At 41.4% G+C, this 27,311-nt stretch overlaps 1 protein-coding gene across 1 annotated transcript in view; it reads right to left on the bottom strand.

Moving 5' to 3' along the window:
- The window catches only part of LOC122808415 (F-BAR domain only protein 1-like), a 2,144,012-nt gene that overhangs the window by 793,929 nt on the left and 1,322,772 nt on the right, over nucleotides 1-27,311 (bottom strand). Inside the window, exon 14 of the mRNA XM_044079378.1 lies at nucleotides 12,288-12,466. Within this exon, the coding sequence (XP_043935313.1) occupies nucleotides 12,288-12,466 (179 nt within the window). The remainder of the gene's footprint in view (nucleotides 1-12,287; nucleotides 12,467-27,311) is intronic.

Here is a 27,311-nt window from a genome sequence, read left to right on the forward strand (position 1 = left end):
CCTCCCGCTCTCTACGAAGCTCTGATCAATTTCTCCTAGCAGTCCACAAGCCAAAAAGAACAATAGGACAAAACTTATATAGTTACTCAGTTGCCCTAGCATGGAATAAACTCCCACTGAGCATTAGAAATTTTCTGCATACACAAAGCTTAAAAAAAGCACTAACAGAAACCTTTCCTAAAATTGTGGATCTTTACATGCCAAGGCCCTAATTAACTCATTTAATTGCTCATCCTCCACTTATCCTCGTTCTCTTATCCTTACACTAACTTCTTCCTTGTATACTTCCTGTTTTAACTCAACTTTTTCCTCTGCTTGCTCTCACACACTTCCCCTTACTGTTTCTCATCCTGCAATGTCTTTCGTCTTACCACCTTTAACTGCTAATAACTTCCTCTTCTCTTCTTACTGTTATAACAATCTTGTTTGCACCACAATCTACATAAGTTAACTGACGTGTACTTTAATCTAACCAAGTGTGTCAATCTTAAATATAAAAACTCATGTATGTTAATTATGTCTCAACTACTGCTATTCTCTGCTTGTAATTTAATCTGTAATTACATAAGGCTTTTCCCCCATGGACTTCTGCTGAAAATGGGCTCTTGCTCAGTAGGACATACCCGGTTAACAAATCTCAAAATAAATAAATTAATCATCATGCAAACAGGTTTCAGAATTTAAAAATCTTTCATACCACATTAGTCTTCTAAATAAGGACTTTCTCAATATGACAGCAATTAGTTAAAATGAATCTGATTCATGTAATCGAAGCTCAAGTCACTGCCCATGCAGAAGTGTCTAACAGAACAGACAATTCAAAAAAACTTAGTATGAAAAAGCAAAGCCCTCTATGGCGCTGCATCCCCAACTCGTAACCAAAAACACGATATTAAACCCAAAGCTGAAACATCATGTTGACAGACTTTCATGTGTTTTGCTTTTAAGTACACAAGGATCCCTTGCTATCTGGGACAAGTAGATGGGTCTTATTCCTTAGCAAGACTGCTGTATTCTAACACTAGGTCCATCTGGAACAAGTTTGCTTGTTTGTGCCTTTCGGCTTTTCCTGGTTAGGGGTCGCCACAGCGGAACTCCGGTCCACTAATGATTGGCAGTTGATTTTTATGTACCGGCTTGCCAGGCCTGACGCACAACCTTCAACAAAGGTGCGCCCATTCATGCATGTCTCCACGCAGAAGACGCTGTAGCTGAGATTCGAACCGGACAGCGTCTTACTGTGAGGTGACAATGTTCTGGTTTGCTTACCTGATGTTTACAAGTGAAACCTGGCCAGATGATAATAACATCAGTCCTGTTTTGCTGCCAACTGTTTTCAGCCAATTACGAATTTGGGGGGGGGTAATTATTGCCAATCATTATAACTCAGTAGGGCTCACATTAATTCCTTAGAGTATGCCACAACATCGAAAATGTATCCAACTAGGACTAGGTAAATGAAGCAAAGTCAATGAATGAAAGAAATATCCTGTGAGTTATCTATGGCAATAAATATAAAATAGCAAAACATTCTTAGGAATCAACATCATCTTTAAGAAATCTTACTGACAAGTCGAGTGAAGGAGTACTTCAAAATACAGACATATACAGAATATATACAATTTAGGGGATAAACAGTAATACACGCAAAAAGAAGGCGTCACAGAAGTAAAGTAATCAGAGATGCAAATAACTAATATATAAGGGCATATGTAATTCAAAAGAATAAAACTAAACAAGTCTTAAATTAGGTGATATTAAATTAAAAAAAAGGATGAGGTCAGTTCATTAAAACTATTTCTGCTAAAGAAGAAGCTATAAACACAAACTGCTTGCTGTCTGCATAAAATACCAGTTCCTTCAAATATTCTCCAAGATTGCCACAACTCAGGATATTTATTTCCTTCACTATGTTTGGATTACTCTTGAGGATATAATATTTAGCACACAGCATGGTGAGTGCATCCTCATCCTGGGGTGGAATATATATATATATATATATATATATATATATATATATATATATATATGGATCTAGGTCATAAGATCGACAGCTCATATGACTGAAACTCATTTCATCGACAGCTCATTTGGCTGACAAAAAGTATAGGTGGGGGGCTTCGCCCCCCCCACACCCCCCCAATGTGGGGGGTTGTGCCCCCCACACACCCCCAACTATATATAACAACTCCACAGTCGCACAACAGTGGGGAGGGGGGCAAATCCCAGGTTTTTGCCTTGAATACTTTTTGTCAGCCAAATGAGCTGTCGACCAAATGAGTTTCAGTCATATGAGCTGTCAATCTTATGACCTAGACCCATATATATATATATATATATATGCGTGTGTGCCTACATATACATATATACACACACAGCCACACATGAACTAATGCAAATAAAGCTCAGTATGGAGTATTTAGAAGACTTAAATTAATCCTTAAAACAGAAGTGACATCTAGGAACAAGATCCAAGCCATAAATCAATTTGCTCTTCCTGTCCTAACATAGTTTTGGAGTGATTGACTGCCCCAAAAAGTGCTGGACAGATTGGATATTAAAACAAGAAGGATGCTTCATGCTTACCAAATGATTTATAAAAATCAGTGTATACCAAGATTATATATTCCCCACTCTGAAGGAGAGATGGGCCTCCTTGAAATTGATTGCATATATAGATCTACAATCATGGGACTCTACACATATCTGTTGACCTCACAGGATCCAAATGTAATGAAAGTTTTGAAACATGAGGAGAATAAATCTAAGATAACATCTCTGCTTAATTTAGCAGAAGCATATCGATGTCAAGCAGGAATGGAAATTATACCAGACGTACATAAAAAACAGGCAGCAACTGAATGTGCTAAAACACAAAAGAAAGAATATAAGGTGAAGGACCAGATGAGAAAGCAAGAAATGTGGAAAAAAACATAAATATAGTTGCAAGTATAGAAACCATCTGGAAGAGCCTCATGTTGATCAAGAACGCACACAGAAATGGTTAAGGAGAAGTGAATTCACATCAAGAAATGAAAGGTTAATACTGGCAGCCCAAGATAGGGGGCTACATACACGTTGGTTTACAAAGTCCATTGAACGTGTGGGAGAAACAGACATATGTAGGGTTTGTAAAACTGAATTTGAAACAGTCACACACCTTGTTGGTGGTTGCGACGCACTAATGGCAGATGGACTGTATACTGAAAGGCATAATATTGTGACGAGACTGTTACACTGGAGATTGTGCAAAAATTATGGTATCGAAGTGGCTGAAAAACACAGGAAACATGCGCCACAAAGAATCATAGAAAATGATGAAGTTTATATCACATGGGATCACCCAATACCAACAGTTCAAAAGATAGATGCTAGAAAACTGGATATAGTGATCCAAGAAAAAAAGACAAAAGTAGCATTGATCATTGAAATCGCCACACCCAGTGACTACAGTGTCTTGCGTACAGAGAGACACAAAGTCATAAAATACCTGGATCTGCAGGCAGAAACAAGAGCCATGTGTAAGAAAGATACCCAGACAGTTTCAGTAGCAGTAGGAGCAACTGGACTTATAAAAAAGAATTTACAATCATATTTAGATACGTTACCAATTCATGTAACACCATACAAATTGCTGGGCACATTGCGGGTGCCCCGACGAGCATTTTTGGCTAACGTCAAACAGTGAAACAATACTAATTTCTTGAACTTTAATCGTACTTTGACTTAGGAATGGGGTCCATTCCCGTCATGGTATTAAAAACCCAAAAGACTTGGAGAAATTAAAAAAGGCAGAAACCACATATATAGATATGTATGCATGTATATACACGTGTGTGTGTGTGTGTGTGTATTAAGTGCATTTTTGTGAAAGCCGGTTTTCCAAAATGGCAAAAAACAAAAGAAATACTGATAAAATCAGTATTTTGCAGGGGGGAAAGCCCCCCTGCGCCCCCCCCCACTTAAATATACCAACTCCAAGATTGCACTAAGTGCAGTGATGGGAAATATTCCTGTTAAGCGTTGTATGCAGATCTCCATGCAGTCCGGTCGAGCTTTCATAAACTCGATCATATGGGGTCGGCCATATGAAGTTCGAGATTGTGGGAATTCGACCACTTGCAGTAGACCCATATATATATATATATATATATATATATATATATATAGATATAAATATATATCTCTACTTCTAAATTTAAATTTCAGTGTTTCAAAACTTTGAATTTCTTATGGTCGAGAGCATAAGATCCACTTCGAAATGTAAATAAAAAAAAATAAATAAAAACAAAAAAAAAAAATTTTTTTTTTTTTTTATATGTTTTTGCAGTGAGGAAGCCCTGCACACCCCCTGCTAATTAAATATATCAACTCTGAGATCGCACTACAGAGAGGAGAAAGCTAAATGTACTATTTTGCGTTATACCAAGATTTCCATTGTTTGAAATTTCAGAACTTTGTTCTAATGGTCTCAACCATACGAAATTAGAAGTTTTAAAACTTCGAAATTTAGAAGTAAACCCATACATATATATGCATGCATACATACATACATATATGGGTCTGCTTAGAAGAACAAAATTTTACTTACCTGAAACTCGACACCGAGACGAAAAGGCCGACAGCTCCAGCACACAGACGTCCCGGAACACCGACTTACCACTCTAGGTAAGTAACTGTTTGACCATCCTAAACAAAAATGTAAACCAAAGAAAACCAAACCCACTCATCTGGGGGGGGGGGCTTCACCCCCCCTAACTAAATATACCAACTCCAGGATCACACTACTGTGGGGGTAAGGGGCAAAATTCAACAATATGGCCAAGCTGTTACTTACCTGGAGTGGAAAGTCAGTGTTCCGGGATGTTGGTGTTGTGCGGTCATCAGGAAAGTAAAAGTTGGGTTTCTGTCTGAAGGGGTCCCATACATTTATATATATATACACACACACACACACACACACACACACACACACACTATTTTTCTACTTTTCTGAATTTCTATATCCACTTAAGCAAACAGTATTTGGAGGAAAAATGACTGGTACACTGGCTGCTTTTCACTGTATTACTACCACATAAACTGTCTTTTGGCTTTTCCCGGTTAGGGGTTGCCACAGCAAAACTTCGGTCCGCTAATGATTGTCTGTGAATTTTTACTGTGTCGAGTTGGCAGCCCGGCACCCAACCTTCAAAGAAGGCACACCCACACACACTCGCACCTACCTGCATGTATTTTAAATTCACTCAACCGTGGGGAGGACATGCAAACTCCGCACAGAAGCCGCTCCAGCCGAGAATCAAACCGGAGATGATCTTGCTATGAGGCGGCAACGCTAACCACTGCACCACCACAGTATGTATTACTACCACATAAATTGAAAAAAAAGCATGTACTATTTATGAACTCTAACAAAATAAAAACAAAGGAAGACAATAATCTTAAGGCAGAAAAAAGTAGAAAAGGCAGGTAGAATTCCAAACCTGTGGAAAAGACAACCGATTCACTCAAGACAAGTGACAAAGCATTTTACAAATACATAAGACTCCAAGTAAAGACAAAAGGGATATTGAAATCTAAGAAAACAGAAGGGATGGGCTAATTGATATCTTGTCAGAATTGGTGAAACGGTTCAGCCTTTTCATGCTGGAAATGGTCTTGAGTTTCAAAAGCTTACAGGAGCTAAGGCAGTGGGGAATGATGAGGTTTATCCCAGAAGTCATATAGAGAATTAAGGAGTACAATGAGAGAAAGAAGAGATTCTTCTTGATTAGAAGAAAAGTACAGTTTTGTACCTACCATAAATGTAGATGTCCGATAGGTATGCATCTGCAGTCATAACATATGGGTTGTCCTGCCTCAGGCAGCCCTTCGGTCGGCCGGATTCCAAAGTCTGGGTTTGGCCTTGGCTGATGTCGCACTTCACCCGACGTCACAGCTCCTGGGGTATAAAGGCATCAGCCAACGCCATTTTCCTCAGTGTTTCTTGCCCCAGATGTCAGGTGCCCTCTAGGAAGGCTAAATTTGGATAAATGCTGAAAAATTCCAAACAGTAGCAAACAAAATATATATATGTATATATATATATATATATATATATATATATATATATATATATATATACATATATACATACAAACAAATACACCATAATAGATTCCCCCAGCTAGCTGAAAGAGGGGTAAGCACCCTAGGAATACCACAGAGGGGTAGGAGGGTGGGTAATCCTGACTGCAGATACATACCTATCGGACATCTACATTTATGGTAGGTACAAAACTGTACTATGTCCTTCAAGGATGCATCTGCAGTCATAACATATGGGTAGAATACCATAGCCAAACTGGGGGAGGAGGCACTAAGATAAAGATGTTGTAGTTAAGATCCCTTGTAGAACTGCAGTTGCAAAGCCTGCTCGGGATCTGGAGCATAAAGGAAGATTGTAATGCTTGGCAAATGTATGCACGGAGCTCCAAGTAGCAGCTTCTAAAATGTCTTTGGTAGCCACTCCTCGTAGAAAAGATGTAGTGGTGGCTGTAGCCCTTGTGGAGTGAGGCCTGATATTTTCAGGAGTTGTCTTTCCATGAAAAGAGTAACAGAATCGAATGCAATTCCCTATCCATTTTGAAATTGTCTGTTTGGAAATTGCTTTTCCTTGCACTCCTGTTGCATATGCTACCAGAAGCTGGTCAGTTTTTCTGCTGGTCTTGGCTCTGTCCAGGTAGTAGCGCAGTTGTCTATGTACATCTAAGGTGTGCAGTAGCTTTTCCCCCCTGTTCTGTGGGTTAGGGAAGAATGTAGGTAAATGAATAGCTTGGTTCAAGGATACCCTAGATATCACCTTTGGCATGAAAGTAGGATTGGTTCTCAGAGACACTCTATCCTGGTGAAAAATAAGGAAAGGCTGTACTGCCATTAATGCCTGTAACTCGGATACCCTTCTTGCTGAAGTGATTGCTAGAAGGAAGGCAGTTTTCCAAGATAAGAACTGTAAGTCTGCTGATGCAGCTGGTTCAAAAGGGGGAAGTGTTAATTTTTCCAGAACAAAATTGAGATCCCATGCAGGCAAAGGTGGTTTCCTTGGAGGTTTTACATTTTTGATCCCTCTTAGAAATTGTCTGAGGAGAGGTTGAGAGAAGATAGGAGGATCCATGTTGTACTCTGCTGAAATTGCTGATGCATGAATCTTAATGGAAGAATAGAACAGGCCATTGTGGAACAGTTCTGCTAAGTATTCTAGGATGTGTGCTAGGTTTGCAAGCGTGACATCTGTTCCCTTTGATGCACTCCAAATGAGGAATCTCTTCCATTTGGCTGAGTATGTTTTCCTTGTGGAGGGTCTGCGAGCCTCCAGGATAATGTCCTTGACTCTCTGAGATAAAGCAGGTTGGTTTTTTTTATGCAATTTTCCAGGCAGTTAGCTGCAGCGTTTTCAAGTTTGGATGCAGGATCTTGTAGTTGTTCTGTGTTAGAAGTAAAGGCCATAGAGGTAGAGTCCATGGGTTCGTCTGAGATATGCTTCTCAGTAGCAGATACCAATGTTGCCTTGGCCAGTCTGGAGCTATCAGAATTACCTTTGGCTGTTCCTCCCTGATCTTCAGTAGAACTTTGTACATCAATGGGAGAGGTGGAAAGGCATAAACTGTCAGGGCCTTCCAGCTGAAAGAAAGGGAGTCCACCCTCCAGGCTTGTGGGTGGTATTCTCTTGAGAAGAATTTCTTCAGTTGGTGGTTGAATGGAGAGGCGAACAGGTCCATTTCTGGCATTCCCCATTTCTTTGTTATGGTTTTGAAGATGTCTGGATGCAGCATCCATTCGTGAGCATCCGTGGTAGTTCTGCTTAATTTGTCTGCTAGTGAATTCTCTTTTCCTGGTACGAATCTGGCCTGCAGTTGAATGTTGAGATTCAGGCCTAGGTTCCACAGCTCCATTGCCATCCGGCATAAAGGGTAGGAGTGCGTGCCTCCCTGTTTATTGATGTACCACATGACTGTGGTATTGTCCGTCCTTATCAGCAGGTGTCCTTGCTGAAGGAATGATTTGAATGCCTGTATTGCATGCTTCACTGCCAGCATCTCTTTTAGATTTATGTGTAGATTCAGCTGATCTTGGGACCATAGACCTTGGATACACTTGTCTTCCATGTGTGCGCCCCAGCCTAGGTCTGAGGCGTCCGTGGTGATGGTCTGCTTTGGTTGTGGTTTGTGGAAAGGCAACCCTCTGTTGGTCTGGCAGGCCTGAGCCCACCACAGGAATTCCTTTTTCAGGCATGGAATGATTGGTATCATGGTTTCTAAACTGTGTCTGTGTTGAGACCATACATTTCTTAGGTACCATTGTAATTTCCTCATATGCAGTCTGGCATGTGGTATCAAAATTATGCAGGATGCCATGTAACCCAGGGCCTGCAGGACTTTCCTTGCAGTAAGCTGAGTTTGTCTTGTCAATGCCGTGAAGTAGACTGGAAGTTGTTTTTGTTTTTCTTCTGTGAGAAAAGCCATCTGAGTTATTGTGTCCAGTTCTGCACCCAAAAATGTTATCCTTTGAGATGGCACTAGTCTTGACTTCTCTATGTTGACTGTGTATCCCAAAGCTTGCAGTAGTTGTATGACATAGGCCAAATCCTTTATTATTTTTGTCCTGTTGTCCGCTTGTATTAGGCAGTCATCCAGGTATGGGTAGATTTGAATTCCCTGAAGTCTGCAATGTGCAATTACTGATGCCAGGCATTTCGTGAACACTCTGGGCGCAGTAGATAAGCCAAAGAGCAATGCTGAGAATTGATAATGCTCTGATCCTGCAAGAAATCTGAGGTGTCTTCTGCAAGCTGGTCGTATAGGGACGTGCAGGTATGCCTCCTTGAGATCTAGAGTCACCAGCCAAGACTCTTTGCCCAACATGGGAAAAAGTTGCTGTAGGGTCAGCATCTTGAATTTTGGTACAATAAGATATGTGTTCAGTGCGGACAGGTCGAGAATAGGCCTCCATTGAGTTTCTTTTCTTGATACAAGGAATAGTCTGGAGTAAAATCCTTGGCCTTGTTCCATAGATGGTACCTTTTCTATTGCTCTCATCCTTAATAAGTTGATGATTTGTTTTAGAGCCTCTGATTTCTGGCTTGGTGGAAGGTTTGGCATTCCTCTCTTTTTTGGTAGAGTGTGGAAGTGAAACCTGTAGCCTTTGCCTATTGTTTGCAAAGTCCATTTGTCTCCTGTAATGCAATGCCAGTTTTTTGAAAATAAAGCTAACTTTCCGCCCAAGGGTGCTTCCAATTGTTCCCTGGTAGGTGGGGTCAGAGCCAAGTCATTGTGTCTGTCCTGTGGAAGTGGTTGCAGTCGCAGCTGTGGAGGCACTCCTCTGGTTGTCAGGTTGCCACTGACGGCCCCTGTAGGCACCCCTTGATTGACCTCTGCCTCTTGGGCGTCTATTTCTGCCTCTCTGTGCTCTGGTGGTGTCTGGAAAGGACCAATTCTTGGAAGGCCAATTTCTGCTGAACCTCGGAGGTTGGACCTGCAGAAAATCCTTGACTGTTTCCACAGCTTTTGCTTTTTCTTCCACTTTCTTTAGTACCTCCTGTGCAGGGGAGCCAAATAAACTTTGTTTCTCCATAGGGGCATCTAGGAGTTTAGATTTAACATGGTCTGGCAAGGATTGCTCTTTTAGCCAGGCATGCCTTCGAATCACTGCTCCAGTCATAGCTGATCTAAATGAAGCCTCCAGTGCATCATAGCCACATTTTAAAAAATGATTACTGACCTGCTGAGAATTGTGTACCAACTCCTGAAAGGACTTACGGTCTAAAGGTTCAGGAGAGGAGAGCTTTTTATTCAGCTGATCTAACAAATATTCCTGGTACTGTATCATGTGAAATTGACAGTTTAAAGCCCTGGCAGAAAGAGTAGCAGATGTATAAACATTTTTACCCCATCTCTCTAATGCTCTTGATTCTCTTTCAGAGGGTAGGGGGTTTTTGGCAGAGGCAGCTGCAACACCCTTAGGGCCCTGAGAAATGGTTTCTGGGTCTGCAGCGTGGGCCTTGTACAAGTGGAAATGAGAATCCGGGACCCTGTAATATCTGTCAGGTTTGGCAGGGGCCGGGGGAAGAGAATCAGGGGCTGAACAGGCATCATTGTATGCATCATCAACAACTGATAGTACAGGTGGTATGGCTAGAGGCCTATGCTGTGGTAAATGTAAAAAGGTCCTTAGCCTTTTCCTAGAATCAGCAAAATCCTGACCCTGCCATTGGAAATGTTCCCTCATTGAATGTAGGGTTTCCCCAAATGAAAATTCTTCTGGGGGGGGGGGGAGGCAAAAGGAATGGAGTCTTCTGCATCCGAATCCTCATAAGGTGAGTATGGTCCTTCCTGATGGTCTGATAAATCTGATCTATCCGAGGAATAGTCAGAGGAAAGAGGTTCAGGGGGTTCAGTCCTAGGCCTTTTTTCAGGAGGTTGTGAGGCCCTGTCTGGGTGAGGTTGGGATCCCCTTATCGAAGAAATGAGGTCCTCAGCAAGGCTGAGAATCTGGGAACTAGAGGAAGGTCTGTGAGGGGGAGCTTTTGTAGGTAAGGCCTTGGAAAGTTTAGCTGCTTTAGCCCTGGAGAAGGCCTTAATAGACATAGAAGCAGGGGGTCTAGCTGCCCCACGTGCAGGAGTAGAAATGTCCAACGGAATGGTGTCGGACAATTCTTGTGTGCCTGCTTCTTCGGTAGAAATTTCTGTAGCCGACTCAGCCGGGGCCTCTGAGGCCTCGGTCGTCGGAGGCATGCTTACGGCCGAAGGAAGAACCGAGGACTCTGTTTCAGCCGAAACCGAGACACTCGTGGTAGGCCTAACCGTGGCTTCAGCCGAAACCGCGGGCCGCGAGTGTCGGTCCTTTTCCTTGCATTTTTTAGCTAAATGAGTAGTCGGAGTCTCCGACGGTATTTTATATGCAAAAGTGGGACCAAAAAACTCTTTTGCAAACTCCGACCGACGTCTAAGTGTCCGTCGGTTGAAGGAGGCACAGGCTAAACAAGCTGATACGTTGTGGTCTGGGCCTAGGCAAGGAAGGCAGTAAGAGTGGAAATCCTTATGAGGTATTTGTTTCCCACAAGTTAAACAATTATTTACTTTTTCTGACATCGGCTGAGGCAAGAAAGAGTCCCCAACGGGGTACTTAGCTTTTTTAGAAGTCTTCGGTAGCTGAAATCTCTGGATCTGACCGACCGGCACTTGCGAACAGCTTCTGCTTCGGGCACCGCGCGGCAAGAAAGACTGAGGAAAATGGCGTCGGCTGATGCCTTTATACCCCAGGAGCTGTGACGTCGGGTGAAGTGCGACATCAGCCGAGGCCAGACCCAGACTTTGGAATCCGGCCGACCGAAGGGCTGCCTGAGGCAGGACAACCCATATGTTATGACTGCAGATGCATCCTTGAAGGACATCAGGTGCAAATCCTCTTGAAAGGAAAAAGCTGAAAACAAGTGAAGCAAAGTGTTATTCTGATGTCAAATGTATGTAGAATTATGGAACCGCCATTGAGGAAGAGAATTCCAACATAACTTAGAAATCACTGGAGCACACGATCCAAGAAGTGTCACTTCCCCATCAGGAACAACATTCTGGACAAATCTAGTGGAGTTCTACAAAACGGGGCAGACTGTGTGCGCTCTGAATAAGTGGTATCCTTGGTAATAAACAACAAAGGAGCTGTACATGTGGCCTACTTCATAGTATTGCACAAAATCTTACAGAACAGATCAGACCTACAGTGGGTAAGTGTACATAAAATGCTGGTTAGATACATGGCTATAGGTGGTCCTAGTCAACGGAGTTTTCTCACATGAAGTGATGATTGGCCACGTTGTACTACACAAAATTAGTCTAAAGTCTACTTATTAATATCCATATAAGTGACTGCATAAGGTCTGGAAAGAAAAAAAATATTTTTGCTGGTAACGCAAAACTAAGCAAGATTAATGACAGTGTCTGTGTGTGTGTGTGTGTGTGTGTGTGTACATATATATTTGTGTGTAAGTTTGGGGGATGTGAGGGGTTGTCCTTCCACATGGTGGGGTTAACATAGGGCTTTTGCACATTACAAAAAAAATTACTTTCAAGGTTCACCTAAAGTTGTCTGGCATAGTTTTTTGGAAAAATCCAATTCAAATTTAAATACATTTGACAAAACAACATGAATCTGAAAATCTGTGCTTTTCTCTACCAGCAACCAATACCAAAACCAGCAAAAATAAAGCAAAAAATAAAAATAATATACATTTAATTTAAGTACTGATTACCTACCACAGGATTTGGAGGAAGAATCAGGTTCCCTACAGTAGCTTTCAGCTCCTCTGCATAGGCTGTGGGATTGCGGCATTCTTCTTGTGGCTGGGCAGGTTTGATGTGAATGTGGAATTTTTTTGGTTCGTCATCATCAAAGTCAGAATCACTCGACGAGTAGAAATGATTTTCTTTTTCACATGATCATCAGTTAAGGTCAGTGAATTCTAACCCTGTTGCACAGGCACTGTGTATTTTACAAATAAGACAGATCCGTTTTGCCACTCAAAATACCAGGAAATATTCAAGCCCCCACTCCAATGCTCTCAAGTAAACTTCATCACACGACTGCAAAGTAAACATTATCACTGTAACCTGGCTAACCCTCCCAAGAAAGGCCGCAGAAATACCTCACAAAGAGGATTATTAGCCTCAAACAGATGCCCTATGCAGACCATCTCAAAAAACTTCAGATTTACTCCGTCGCATATCGTCTACTCAGAGGTGATCTCTGCCTAATATACAAAGCTATGTCAAACCCAGAGCTGTTGGACATGCTCCACTTAAAGGAATCCCAATCCCTCTGAGATACATGCTCTAGGGACCTAAACCTTGTCACCACAATAAACAGAACATGCTGGAGGGATAGATTCCTGTCCCAGAGACTTCCCATACTCTGGGACAAACTACCTATCTATATCAAACAAAGCTCCTCATTAGCACTCTACAAGAAAAATCTTGATGATTGGAAGGGAAATAGGAAATTCACCCCGGGGATCACCTCTGTGGCTCTACTCAACAAGGGCACAGGAAAATAATCTTCTTGGGTGGCGAAAGCCAGGGTACCTTTTTGGCTAGGCTTGTATAGGCACTAGGGCCGATAGCCTGGTACCTACCTATGGAGTCTACAACATATCATTCTTGAAAGGATGTTATGCACATAGCCTTTAGTCAGTGCCTCTGTTCATATGACAATTGAAGCCCAAAAGAAAGTAAGTTCATCATTTTAAAGCTATGAAATCTTATACAGTTGAAATTGGTTCCCTTATTTCAAGTTTTATAACCACTAGATGAATGCATCTAAACTACCATAGGTTAATGAGGAATCCCGCAGTAATCTGTCTCAAAAAACATCCTCAACCAATATGTAACTTTATTCATATTTTACTCTGTCCATTTATATGCCACTATATATGTTTTGAGTCTGTCTTCATCTTAAAACAATATACACAAAAAGTTTTTAAAATATGTCAATCTTTTGTCTTCACAATCCATGTCTCTAAAGTATACTCCATTATTCCATATTCAAAGGGCCTAATATACATTCATTGTTAAGAATTTTTAAATGTTATCTATTATAAATAACAATGAATCACATATATTCATCAAAAGAACCTTTTGTAAGTGTAACACATTTTGACCATCTTGTGAGCTTCCTAGTTGAAGTTGTGAGTAAGCAGTTAGCATGCATTCCATATTTTGAACACCTGTTCCACATTATGAGAGGCAGTGTTCCACATTTTGGAGCTGGAAGGTTGAGAGCTATGTCACAATCTAACCTAGTTCATGCATCCTGCCTTATTACTAGAACTTTCCAATTCATCAGAAGATATAAGCATATTAGCTAAAGAATGTATGTGCATATGGAGTATTTGCACAAAATGTAATTATGTGCCAATGGGAAGTGGGCAAGTGGGACAAGGTGATCCTCCCAACAGAACAAGGTGGTTTAGGATTGCCTGAATTGGAGTAATATTTTAGAGCTATATAGTTAAGGCTTTTATAACCAACATATGCAAAAGGTTATAATTCAAAGTGGAAAAGGTGGAGGGAGTTCAAGAAATAAGGAGAAAGGAGGATTTTGTATGCAGATCCTTAAAAAGAATAAACACCATACAGAATATTATACTCAAAGTCGCAGAAAGTATTCTAAGAACTAAGCCAATATGAAAATGGGAAAAAAACTTTTACCAATAGTGTATGACTTCAGTATGTATACAGAAAATGGGCAAAAGAGGTCTGGAATTTATTAGAGAAAACTGGCAAAGGGGTCAAGGTACTGAGAGTAAATAACTACAGAAAATAATGCACTGGGAAGTGGAAGTTTGGTCTGCAGGTCAGAGTTTTCCTACCAGAGACTGACATCACAGTATGGACAAAGAGAATGGATAGAAAGTCTTAAGAAAAAGACCTGCTCTGGTAGAGTTATTAGTTGAATCTAGACTAGAAACTGCTGTTAAAAGGGAGAACTAGAAGAGCATACAAAATACTGCATGAAAACTAAAAGAATCAGAGGAGGTGAGAAAGGATTGGGAAGAAAGACTGGAAACGCCATTCACAAGAGAACAATGGAAAGACATATGTATGCCTCCCAAGTATGCAACAAAATCCAAAAAGTTTAAGATTTTTGTTTGGAAATGTTTGCATCGGTATTTGTATTCCCCAAGCAGACTTCAAAGAAAATTTCCTCAGGTAAATAGCAAATGTTGGATGTGTGATGGCGAAGAAAGAGTAACTGGGAACATGTTTTTCAGACTGTAATGAGTTGGCAGATTGTAAAAATTCCCTAATGAGTTATCTATTGGAAATATTGGGGGAGCAAATGGCTGTAACTAACAAAATGGTTCTTTTGACCTGGGACACGGGATCTGAATTTCCTAGACAGATTATAGCATGAAAAAAAGAAAATGAAATCAAAATCTAAACCAACTGTATTTGAACTACTGAATATTATAAAAGACATAAAAGAACTGGAAGTGGGTTCTTCAGAAAAGGGAAGCAGCAAATTACATAGAAATAATTGGAATTGGTGTGAACATTACATGCAGAATAATGTTCAGAAGGAGTGGAGGTTTAAGGGATGGCAGAAACTGCATGATTTATGTAATGTTTGACTGAATCACAGTTGCTACAAAGAAAAAAAAACATGTATAAAATATATAATGTATGTAAATGAAAAAAATAGTATTTTTTCTATTAATGTATATGTGACCATGTCTTAACTGATAATTTAATAAAGGTGTTTAAGAAAACAAATATGCTCTGAAAGCAAAGGTCATCTAACATCCTCCCTTAAAAGACCCAACCTTGTATGTGGCCCACTACATAGCAAAGGCAGTGACCAGCCCAAAATGAAAGTTACGTACTTAACATAACGATAGATCCATGTTGTCTGATTTTCATCTGGTTCAACTAAGGGCTTTTGGATTTGACTGTATTTGACCTCAGCACCAAATCTGAAGCTGTTCAGTTCCAGGGTCTGAGTCATCCCCTACAGATAATTCCATGAACTCCACCCTACAGCTTCAGATAAAGTTTGTCCCCTGAAAAAAATGATATCCAAAATAAAATCACTGCAATTATATCCTAGTGAAATAATTCTCACTCAGGACACATTCCATAATGTGTGAAAGAAAAATTTCAGGGCTATAGACCAGTCATAGGAGTCCTAACTTGTGACCATTTGGCAGGGGGCAGGTGGGAGGGATTTTGAAACAGACAACATGGATCCAACATTATAGTAAGTACATACAACTCTGGTATCCAATGTTGTCTATTTATGTTCGACTCAACTATGGGACAGGTTCCCAAGCACGCAGGCCCGGGTGCTATCGAGGAAGAACATTCCTGAGGATGGTGGAGCAAAAGGATGAATGAGAGCTAGACTGCTCATTTGCTCTACAAGGGATACAAACGTATGAACTGTTGACCAAATAGCTGCTGCGCAGATATCATCAGTAGGTAATCTACTGGCAAAGCCTGAAGAGGTTGCTACTGCTCTTGTGAAATGAAATTTTGGTTTAGATTGTAGAAATAAACCTCTTTTATTGCACATTAATAAAATGCATTAAGGTAACCATCCAGACAGAGTAACCTTAGCCATTGCTTTGCCCAATTTAAACTTAAGATAATGCCACAAATAGTTGATCTGACTTTCTGAAAGGCTTAGTTGTATGAATATAAAATCTAAGTTGGAGATGGACAGCCAGCATATGAAGCATGTATTCACCTTTGTTTGAAAATTATGGAAAAAAGTCTAGTAGATTTATTGACAGATTTTGATTAGCTTCAGATGTCACCTTAGGAAGGAAACATTAGTTCCAACTGAAACCCTGTCCTTCTGAAAAACAAAAATTGGTTTGCAGAATAGGATTGCATCTCTGATATCTGTTTAACTGAAGTGACAACCACCAGAAAACTGTTTTCCAAGAGAGGAACTTTAAATCTACTGATACTGTTGGCTTAAATAGTGGCCGAGTCAATGCTTGTAACATGATGGTAGTATCCCAAGGAGGGACTGGGTCTGTGATAGGAGGTCAAAGGAGAAAGGTTCCCTTCAGAAAAGCTTTAGAAATCCTCAAGGAGGATACAGATGAGTTGCTCTGGCCTACATGAAATCTAAAAATGGCTGTCTACTGAACTTAAATGGACCCATTGTGAAAAAGTTCTTATTCAAATTCTAGGAAGGAGGGAACAGGAGCTGAAAAGGGACCCAGACCTTTGGAAGCTGCCCAAATGGAAAACCACTTCCATTTGTTGTGATATATTTTCTTGGTGGTATGTTTTTGGGATGCTGATGGGATCTGAACAACTGATGAGCAAATTCTGGCATCTCCGGCCAATGTTGGAATTAGAGGAACAAAGTGGTTAATTTCATGGCTTTCTAGTCAGAAGTTAGTCAAGTGTGTTGATAAATCTGGATATAATCCAGCTTCCATGGGGGATGCACTAGAAGAAGCCATACGGAGGGAAACCATATCTGATAAGACCAGAAAGGGGCAATGAGAATAACTTGGACTTGCACATTCTTGCTTTCTGAACGGGTTCCTCCCTGTTTGCTGATGTACCAGACTACCAACATATTCATAGGAAGTTACTAGGCTGTTGGCCCTGAAGCCCTTACAAGCCTAGCCAAGAATTTAGACAATCTTCCAACAAGTTAGCAGCCAATGCCCCTGTCCAGCAGGGACACAGGTGGAATCTCAGGGGTGTATTTTCTGTTCCCCATCCATTTATCCAGGTTAAACTTAAAAAGGGTTAATGAGGTTCTCTGCTTGACATGGAGAGGGAGTCCATTCCACAGAAGGGGAAGTTGCTGGGACACAAATCTGTCCTGCCAACAAGTCCTATTGATGTCACGGACCATATTGAGGTTGCACGTGCGGGTTCCTCGAGTGGAGCTTGACTTGCGGATATGCAGCAATCCCAAAGTGGGGTCTGAGATTGCTTTGTATGCCAGACAGAGGTTCACCTCTGAGGAGTCTGTATGAGAATGAGTACGGGGACAGGGTTTTTGGCCTATCTGTGTAGGGTAGATGTTTGAGGCCCTAGCCTCTCCTGGTGAGGAATCTCTGTGGTCTCTCCAACTGCTGTATGTGCTTGGTGAGATACATGCCAAAAGGGGCATTGTACTCAATAATGGGTCTTACACGGGAAGAATACAGGGATGTTAAGCCCTCCTTGTCCCTGGATGAGAAACCCTTATTAATGAGGTGAGCCATGTAGAAAGCTTTCTGTACAATGGAAGCAACTTGGTGGTCAAAAGTCAGTTTGCTATCAACCTCGGTACCAAAGTCCCTCACAATCGATTAGGTGCTTAGAATCTTGTTATTAATATGACAACTTGAGGGAGTGTCACTCTCACCAAAGGGAATGATGATGCATTTTTTGGCATTCAGTTTGAGGCCATGTTTCTGGCACTAGTAATTTGTTTGCGTGAGACCCTCTTGGAGGAAGTCCACATCACTAGGGGAACTGATGACAGTGCCCAGCTTACAGTCATCTGCAAACTTGGTCAGCCATAGCAGATTGGTTTTGGCCTGCACCTCAGAAAAGCATATCCTAAACAGAGGCCCCAAGACCAATCCTTGTGGTAGACCCCTCATTACAGGTCTACTGCTTGAGGTGGCTTCCCCTATTTTGACTAGGTGGGTTCTATCAGTGAGCAGTTTGCTACCCATCTGGTAACATATGGATTGATGACTAGTTGGGAGAGTTTATCTACTACTCCTGAGTGGGGAATGGTACTGAAGGCTTTGGCCAGGTCAAAGTAAGCGGTGTGCACAGTCTTTTCCCTTGTCCATGGCTTTGGTGACTGTCTCAGAGAAGTCAACCAAATTTAATAGGCATGACCTCCCCTTGATGAAACCAAACTGTGTGGGACTGAGTGTTTGGAGGTTGCCAATGTCCTTGTTAATGAGGTCCATGATAATCAATTCCAACGCTTTGCAGATCAGGCTAGTTAGGCTGATGGGTCTATAATATCCTGGATTGGTGGACACTCCACCTTTGTGCAAAGGGATGACAGTGTCCTCCACTCAGCTGGGATGAAGCCAATACTCAGGCTTTGGCTGAATAGGGTGCCTAATGGTGTTGCAAATTCCTGCCGAAGTTCATGTAGGATGCAGCCTGGGATGTTATCGGGTCCCATGGAGGCCGTATTTTTTGCCTTTGAGAGGGCAGTGATGACTTACTCCCTAGAGATAGGGAGATAGGGGCATGTGCTGGGGATGTCCTGATTTAGTGATGTGGGGGACCGAGGGGTGAAGTTTTCACTGAACCTGTCTGCCAGCAGGTTGGCTATATCTACAGTGTATGTATGTGTAATGTGGTGCCCCTGGTCACCACTTCTGAGCAGATTTGAGTGCTTCCTTTGAGACTGCAGACATATGTGAATAAGGCCTTATGATTGTCTTTAGCAGATGTGGCCAGTTTGGACTTGAAGTTTGCTTTGGAGGATTTCACTAGTGCTCTTGTTTGCTTATTCAGGCTAAGGACAGACTGGTTCCAATTAGGCACCTGCTCCTTCTTGGTCCTGGACAGCAATTTTTACATATTATTATAGAGTTTATTTATTGCAGATGTCCACCAGACAGGTTTACTCTTCCTTGAGGAGGAGGATTTTGTCCTGTCAGGTATTCCTGATTCCATACAGCTATATAAATGCTTGTATAGTACTTTGGTGTAGGTATGGACATATGTGCCAGTTCCCATGGAGAGGGAGGGGGCAGTGAAACTGTTTATACCTTCCCTTAGTTTGACCCTAGCTGGGGGGGGGGGAGATGGTGACTTTGAAAGTGACCGCTTTGTGGTCGGATCTTACCAGGGAGGATGACACTGTAGGGATGCTGCAGGGGCTACTCATGTTGGTTAATACCAAGTTCAAGATATCACCTCTTGTGGGGGTGCTGAATAGCTGGTCCAAGGCATTTGCATTGACAAATTCAAGAAATCTCTGGGCATCTGTGTTTTGGCATGAGTAGTTCTTACAATCTATGGTTGGAAAGTTAAAGTCGCCCAGGATCAGGATAAAGGGTTGAATCTTGTTAGATTCGATTAAGTCCAGATAGGTGGAGTGAGCATCTTGAGTGAAAGTTGGGGGCCTGTAGCTAGCTATGATTTGAATAGGGGTCTTGTCAATGGTTAACTGCATCTGGAGCGTCTCCTGAGTGTCATGCCGTTTGACCAGCCTGGAGGTGCAACTCCACCTCCTTTTGCTTTGCTGCCCACGGTTTGGGGTCTGAATTTATGACAGGATGAGTAACCTGGTATGGCTGGGGTGCTCGCCGCAGCTTTGAACCAGGTTTCTGTGACTGCACAAATGTCAGCATCTCTTGTCCTGTCTGCACGTGCATCACACATCTCTGGGGAGAGTGCCCTGAAAAGCCTGCAATGCTAGGACGACTGCTCTCATCTCCAGAACATTGATGTGAAGGTTGACCTCTATATGTGACCAAGTCCCCTGGACAGCTTTCCCTTTAAAATGCTCCACAGAAGAGAAGCTCCCATTATTTATTTATTTTACATTTGTTGACCAGGCTAGTCTAACTGGATATATGTCCATTTTCAGTAGAGGCCCGGGGAGATAAGCTCTGTGGAAACTAACAAAATCACATATACAAAAATTAATGTATACAATGAACATTGCAGGTGCAGTACAGAGAATAATCAAAGAGGTCATTTGTTCATAACATAGTGCAAAATATACAGATACAATTAGTGCAATAAAAAATGTAGTTGCAATACATCATAAAGAAAAAGATGGCAGCTGAATTACACAATATATTAGTATTCAAGTAGTCATAAAGAAAAAATAGGAGCTGAAATTATACAATATATTAATAAAAGTAGTCTCCTTAATGAGATTCTGAAGATGTAAGTAATAGTATAGAAGGACAAGGTAAGTTGTTATTAAGAAAAGGAACTTGACTACTGAGAAGAGGAGGGTAAGTTGAACCAAGTAAGAAGAGCTAGTTGATCCGTCAGGTTTAGTACAGGGGCACAACCTGTGTGTTCTGAAGAAAAGTTTAAATTTGGTTTTACAGAGTGATATAGAGGGAAGAGAGGAAAGTTTGTTAGTAAGAAGGTTCCAGGATTTTCCAACAGTATTAGAGAAAAGAGAGTCCCCAGCCCTGTTGTTTGATTTACAAAAATTTACAAAAAGTTTATGTGATGATCGTAAGGTCTTTAGATTGTTGTAGGGAGTAATGGGGGTAGATAGTATAGGGGTATTGGTAAGTTGGTAAAGGGTTTTATGGGCAATGGTCAGTTGGTGGAATTTAAGCTGATTTTGTAATTCAAGCCATCCTAGCTGCTTTAGATTAAAACAGTGGTGGGTTCTGAAAGGGTTACCTGTAGCAAATATGGCTGTTATTGCAGGAGTTTTCCATTTTATTAAGGTTGTTTTTAGAGAGATTAGTATATATGGGTGAGGCACAGAGGAGAGTAGAAATTAGATGGGTGGGAGCAATAGTTATTCTAGCAGCAGGAGAGAGGAAGGGTTTGATCCTGTAGAGAGAGCCTAGTTTTCTATTTACAGATTTTAGAGTATTGTTAATATGGGTATAGAAGTTAAGGTTGTTATCTATGGTGATACCTAGTAGTTTGTAGTTGGATCTGGGGATATGAGAGTACCATTATTGGATGTTACTGTGAAGTCTATTGGGGGGGGGGGTTACAAGTAGGAGTAAAAAGGAGGAGTTTAGTTTTTTGGGGGTTCAGAAGGAGACAGCACTGTAAACCATTGTTCAACTGTGTTAAACACATTTTGGCTAAGGGAGTGAAGTTCAGATATAGATTTAGCTGAGCATATAAGTGTGGAATCATCTGCATATTGCATATTATATACATGTAGCTTGGGGGACTGCTAGGTGAAGGTCGTTGATAAATATAGAAAACAGGAGAGGTCCTAATATGGACCCTTGAGGAACACCAATGTTAATGGGCAGATGGGTAGATAGAATGTTATGCCAAAGTACAGCCTGTTGTCTGTTATCTAAGTAGGACTAGAACCATTTTATAGCTAGTGCATCTAGTGACAGGGATTTGAGGATATTTATAAGTATCTGGTGATTTACCATATCAAATGCCTTAGACAGATCTATAAACAGTGCAGAGGAAAGCATATTGAGGTTACGTTTTTTGTTAATACAGTCAGTAAAGGAAAGGAGGGCAGTAGTAGTGCTGTGGGAAGGTATGAAACCATGTTGAGAGTTTGAAAGTTATTTTGGATTAGGTGGTCTAGCAATTGTCTGTGGATGCATTTTTCCATGATCTTTGCTAAGGGAGAAAGTAGGGCTATGGGACAGTAATTGGAGAGTTCAGTAGAGTTCCCACCCTTGTGAAGGGGATAATATGGAATACTTTCCAAATTTTAGGGATGTGTCCTTCACTGATGGTTCTATTGATAAGAATGGAAATGGGATAGGCGATGGATTTGGCTGCCTTTTGTAGATATTCAGCGGGTAGTTGGGTCTGCTGAAGGAGTGCATGGTTTCAGTTTCTGGATAAAGGTAAGAATATATGCTGTTGGGACTGGTTGGAAGAGAAATGGTGGGGATGGGTTAGGGTTAGAGTTAGAGTTTGATATAGTTAAGTTCTGAGTAGATAACTGACTGGAAAGAGTTTGAATGGCCTCAGTGAGAAAGGTATTAAAGGCATTAGCAGTCTGCTTGGGATTCTCCTTGTCTGTGCCCTGTGGGTTTGGTGTGATGGATTGACCTGGGTGTAATAATTGATTAATACTCGCCCAGAACTTTTCTGGTTTATTATGGTGAGTCTGCTGGAATTGTAGGTAGTAGTTTCTTTTGTCAGACAGTACAGCTTTTTTAGTTTTATTTCTCAGCTGTCTGAAGTTTTGTTGGTCTACTGGGTTTTTAGTTAAATGAGATTTATTCCAGTATTTATTTCTGAGATGGATTTTTTGCCAGGTTTCTTTTGAAAGCCATGGGGCAGATTTAGTTCTCATTCTAATAGAGCGGGTTGGTGCATGGTGGTCTAGTATGGCTAGGAAGTTAGAATTAAAGTAATTAACAGCTTCCTCCAGTGTGAGGTATTTTAAGGGAGACCAGTTACATGCTCTTAGTTCTCTCTGGAAGAGATTGTGGTTGAAGTTTTTCTTGGTTCTAATTGTCCTAGATATGGATGGATTAGGTAGATTGGATTTAAGCCTGATGATGTAGGTTAGTGAGTGGTCACATATCATCAGGTAGGGTTCCAGCTTCATATGTCTGGGGATGATTACTTAATGAGAATCCAATCTAAGGTACTTTCTTTCCAATTAGGCTTGTTTATCCTGGTAGGGGAGGTAATGGTTTGAGAAAAACTAAAAGGGTTAATATGGCTGGTAGGATGGCTACTGCTACAACACTTCCAATCAATGTTAAAATCACCTAGGATTACGGTTTCTTGGGGTAAATTTTGGGATAACCAACAAAGGATATTTTCTATGTTGGCAATGTTATTACCAGGAGGAAGACAGATACAGATAATATAGATGGATTTGAATGTGTTAAGTTGAAGCTTGGTAATAAGAATTTCAGCGTTGGAGTCTTGAGGTGGTTTATAGTCGTAGGTAGTAATCTGTAACCCAGATTTAAATAGGATAGCTACACCACCACCCTTTTTGGGTGCACGGTCACGTTGCAAAATATTATAACCGGGTGGGATGACTTCATTGTCTTTAGTTACAGGTTTTAACCAAGTTTCTGTTAAACAAAGAATGTCAAAGGAGTAGACTTCCAAGAGAGCATGGAGTTTTGCAACTTTGTTATTAATGCTACGTATGTTGAGGTGAGCTAATAAGAGTGAATTAGGTGGTTTGATAAGGGAATGGATAGTAGAGGGGTTGGGGTTGAGGAGTTGAGTGGTAGTAGCAGTTGTTGGGCCTGGGTTTGGGTGAATGTCTCCATCTTTTAAAGAGAAGAGTAGTGTCTGAAGTCTAGGATTTGGGAATTTACTATATAGAGGTAGAGATTTTCTGAGATTGGGAGAGTCATATCTAATGTGGGCTATCCTATGGTATTTTGCTAGTAGATAGCTGGGTGTAGATGTGATGTTAACATGGTTAGTGAAAATAGGTAGAGAAGGAGAAGTAGATAGCTTACTGAGGTAGAGAAGGTGTGGATATAATAGGAGTTCATAAGAGGTTAGCAGGTAAGCTAAAGTTAGAGGTGGTAAAAGTGTAAGTATGAGTAACCTCTGTAAGAGGGCTGGGGTGGGTAGCTTATACATCTGGAAGGGTAAGTGGTTAAGTTGCTGTTATAGGCTCGGAGGTATACTAGGTGTGGAAAGGAATAGGTGAAGGGTGTGGTAGGAGAGATAGGGAGTGGTAAATGAAAGGAGGGAATTGGAGTTAAGTGGCCAATGGTGAAGGGTTTGTGATTGGTGGAAGAGGGAAGGGGTGTGGTTAGATGGTATAAGAGTAGGACCCCTGGGGGTGTGTGGGATTTGGGGGTAGGGTAGTGGAGCGGAGTGAGCCCACAGGGCGAACAGAGCAGGTATAGACAAGTGAAGGAGAAGCTAGAGAAGAAACTATCAGCAATGCTAGTAACTGAAGGAAAGTTAGGCAAGTCAGGAGTGGGAAAGATCAGGGATAAAACAGAAGTCTTTGAGGAAAAAAAAACAGGTGGGTGTAGACAGTTGAAGTAAAGGGTAAGTGAGAAAATAAGAGCAGGTCTAGGACTTAAGAGATGTAGTGTGATTACAGAAGAAATACAGAGGGATAAGCAGGAGATAAAGGGTGGGATAAGGCTGCCACCTAGTGGGCAGATCTAGTATTGCAGGTAAGTATGTAAGGGAGCTAGCTGGTTTAGAACTAGGGAATGAGTGATAGCTAGTAAAGGGGGTTATTATAAAGTAGAAGAGGTTTGTTGGATACAGGGTAGATAGGTGGGGGGGGGGTAAAGGCTGCTGGCTGTTCAGGCTCGTAGCGTACTTTAGAACCTCTGAAGCAATAGTAAACAGTAGTCAGCTTTACAAATAGGACTTAGACAACCACGTACTTTCTTGCTTCCTTGAGAGAAAGTGCAGGGAAAATAAGGCTGTTAGATGAGACTGCAGGTATTTTGATATGGTCCTTTGTCACCAAGTAGGTAGGTTCTTAGAGAATATATCAGAAACAGCGCAATGGGGTGCAGGGTCCTTTAGGGAGAAATAGAGAGACAAACGTGGAGGAGAGAAAAAAGAGTTCGCACATAGCAGGTAATTATGACAATTAAACTAAAAAGCTTTACATGAAGACACAAGTAATAAATTAGCTTATATTCATGTCCTTATTTTTGAAAGAAGCTATTGGAATCACTTTTAAGCTAGTAGTACTGTGACAAAGTAGTCTAAACTATCATTTAGGGGAACTCTGAATCAGGTTTACTGAAATTGGGAGCAAGCAAAAACAAAAACATAAGCTTCTAATATCCAAATATAAACTATACCAGCAAAAATAAATAACTGGAAAGCTACCTTACAGAGAAATTACTGTACTACTCTATGCAGGGACAGTGAGTTTACAGTGTGGAATACAACACTGAAAAAAAGAAAAATAATACTATCACTTACTAGAGGTGCTACACCTGGAGGGCTTTCAGTTGCAATTAGAGCAGATATGGCATCACTCCTGCCACAGGGGGTTTGCTAGGTATGGGTGCCCATCTGCCACAGAAGATGACATTATCCACCAAGATATCTGCTGCCTGCAAATTTGAGTAAGTCTTATTCTGGTGTGAAGTAGATAAAATCCTTGGGACCTGTAAACCACTAAAGTCCACTGAAGAACTCTTATGTAAAATCAGGAGAATGGAACTATGAGAATTTGGATACCATTAGGCCCAGTAGTTGAAGGATCAGCCTTGGTAGTGGGCAGAGGTGGTGAAGAACTAAGTTGTAGTGAGACAAAGGGAAAGCACCCTGGAGATTGGAAGAGGGACAGTCTGTAAGCTTGTGCTCAGGTGGCATCCAATAAATTGTATCTGCTGAGATTGCATAAGCTGGCTTTCAGCCATACTAACTGTGATTCTTACATCCTGCATCAGTTGGAGCAGAAGGTCCTGGGGGAGGGATAAGAGCTTGTTGGTTGTAGCGGTGAGCAGCCAATCACCGAGATATGGAAAAACCTGAAGCCTTAGTAGATCCAGATGCACTGCTACTGCTGTCATATATTTGATGAATGTCAGGGGGGCTGTGGGTGAGATCGCAAGGCAGGTCTCTGAACTGACAATTATCTGCTCCCAGCCAGAAAGGAAGAAATCTCCTCAAATCTTTCTCTATCTTCACATAATGATACAAGTCATTGAGAACTATGAAGCACATCCAATTGTCCTTCCTCAGTTGGGGCAATATGGACTGAAGTGTGATCAGCCAGAATTTTGTCTCCTTGACATACTGGTTCAAATGAACCAGGTTCAAAATCAGTCCGAGATCCTCTGTTTTCATGGGTACTAAAAAGAACCTTGAGTAGATTCTGGATTCTAGCTGGTCTTCAGGGACCAGTTGGATGACTCTTTTATAGCAGCTTGGAAATTTCTGTTGCTATATGTTCCCACTAAGGGAAACATTGAGAACTTTTTCCTTTTGACAGGGGGAAGGGAAAAAGGTATAGAATAACCTCTGGAAATTAGGTTTAGCACCCGTGAATCTGTGGTTATGTTTTGCCAGGCTTGTGAGTGCACAGATAAGCACCCTTGATTGACTCCAGAGTGCAGCAGACATGCAAACATTTGGGGAAACTGAAAGGGCTTTTTTAAGAAAGGTCCATGAAAGCCCTGGTTATGCACTCCACCTCTGCCTTTAGGGAGACGTCTATTATTACATTCTCCTCTACCATGAGGGGGTCTGTTGCCAGGTGTTTCCTGGTAAGATCTCTGTGACTTTATGAGCCACATCTCCTTACCAGCCCATTGATTCTTAGAGTAGGACATCTGGGGCATAGAGAAGCAGATGCCTACCACAGAGAGAGAGAGTTTTATTATTCTACTGATGGCTGTTCAGAATGTCTTTCACTCAAGTCCAAACAGGGTGGACCTATCAATGGGGCATTGATGAAAGATGTCCTGAAGCGTTCCACAAAGTTACAGAAGTGCATTCAAGCATGTTGGCAGATGGTGATGCTAGTGCCTGTTGCCCTTGGGGTATCATCAACTGCGTTGGAGAGTAGACACACGGCCACATTGGAACTAGACTGGAGGGTGGACAGATGGGAGTTCATGGTCTTCTCAACATCCCACAGATAGAAGACCTGACAGAGTCTTGGATATCGCTTTAGTAAAGCTTCTCTGAAATCTTGTGACATGAACTAAGTAATTCAGTGCTCTGAGTGCAAAGGTGACTGAAGCAACACATCAGTTTCCCCAAAGTGGTCCATAGCTCTACATTCCTTGTTAGGGGGATGGACCGTGGAACTCTTTTGACAATTCCTTCTTTTTGGCTGCTACTACAACCATCGATTCAATGTGAGGACCTCTGCTTTAATGTTTTCTGTCTGCAGGAGCGAGGAAATCCTTCTGGTTTCTCGAGGATATGTTTCACCACATCAGGGTCCTTCCATACTCATCTGCTATTAAATCAATGAGTGCATCAACAAGCGGTACCACCCAGGATGAAAATGAGTTGGACCAAAAACCTTCCATGATCACAGACTCATTTAAAGAAGAATTATATGTAGACTATCCCTATTCTCTGTTTCATCAATTCTAGGATCTTGGCAAAAGGGATGTCTTCAGAGGGGGATCTTCGGGATCCTTCACCTTCATACAAGTCTGTGTCTTTGGTGAT

Source organism: Protopterus annectens, chromosome 8.part0 (assembly GCF_019279795.1).
Source record: "Protopterus annectens isolate FY-2018-M chromosome 8.part0, PAN1.0, whole genome shotgun sequence".
Taxonomy (NCBI): domain Eukaryota; kingdom Metazoa; phylum Chordata; order Ceratodontiformes; family Protopteridae; genus Protopterus; species Protopterus annectens.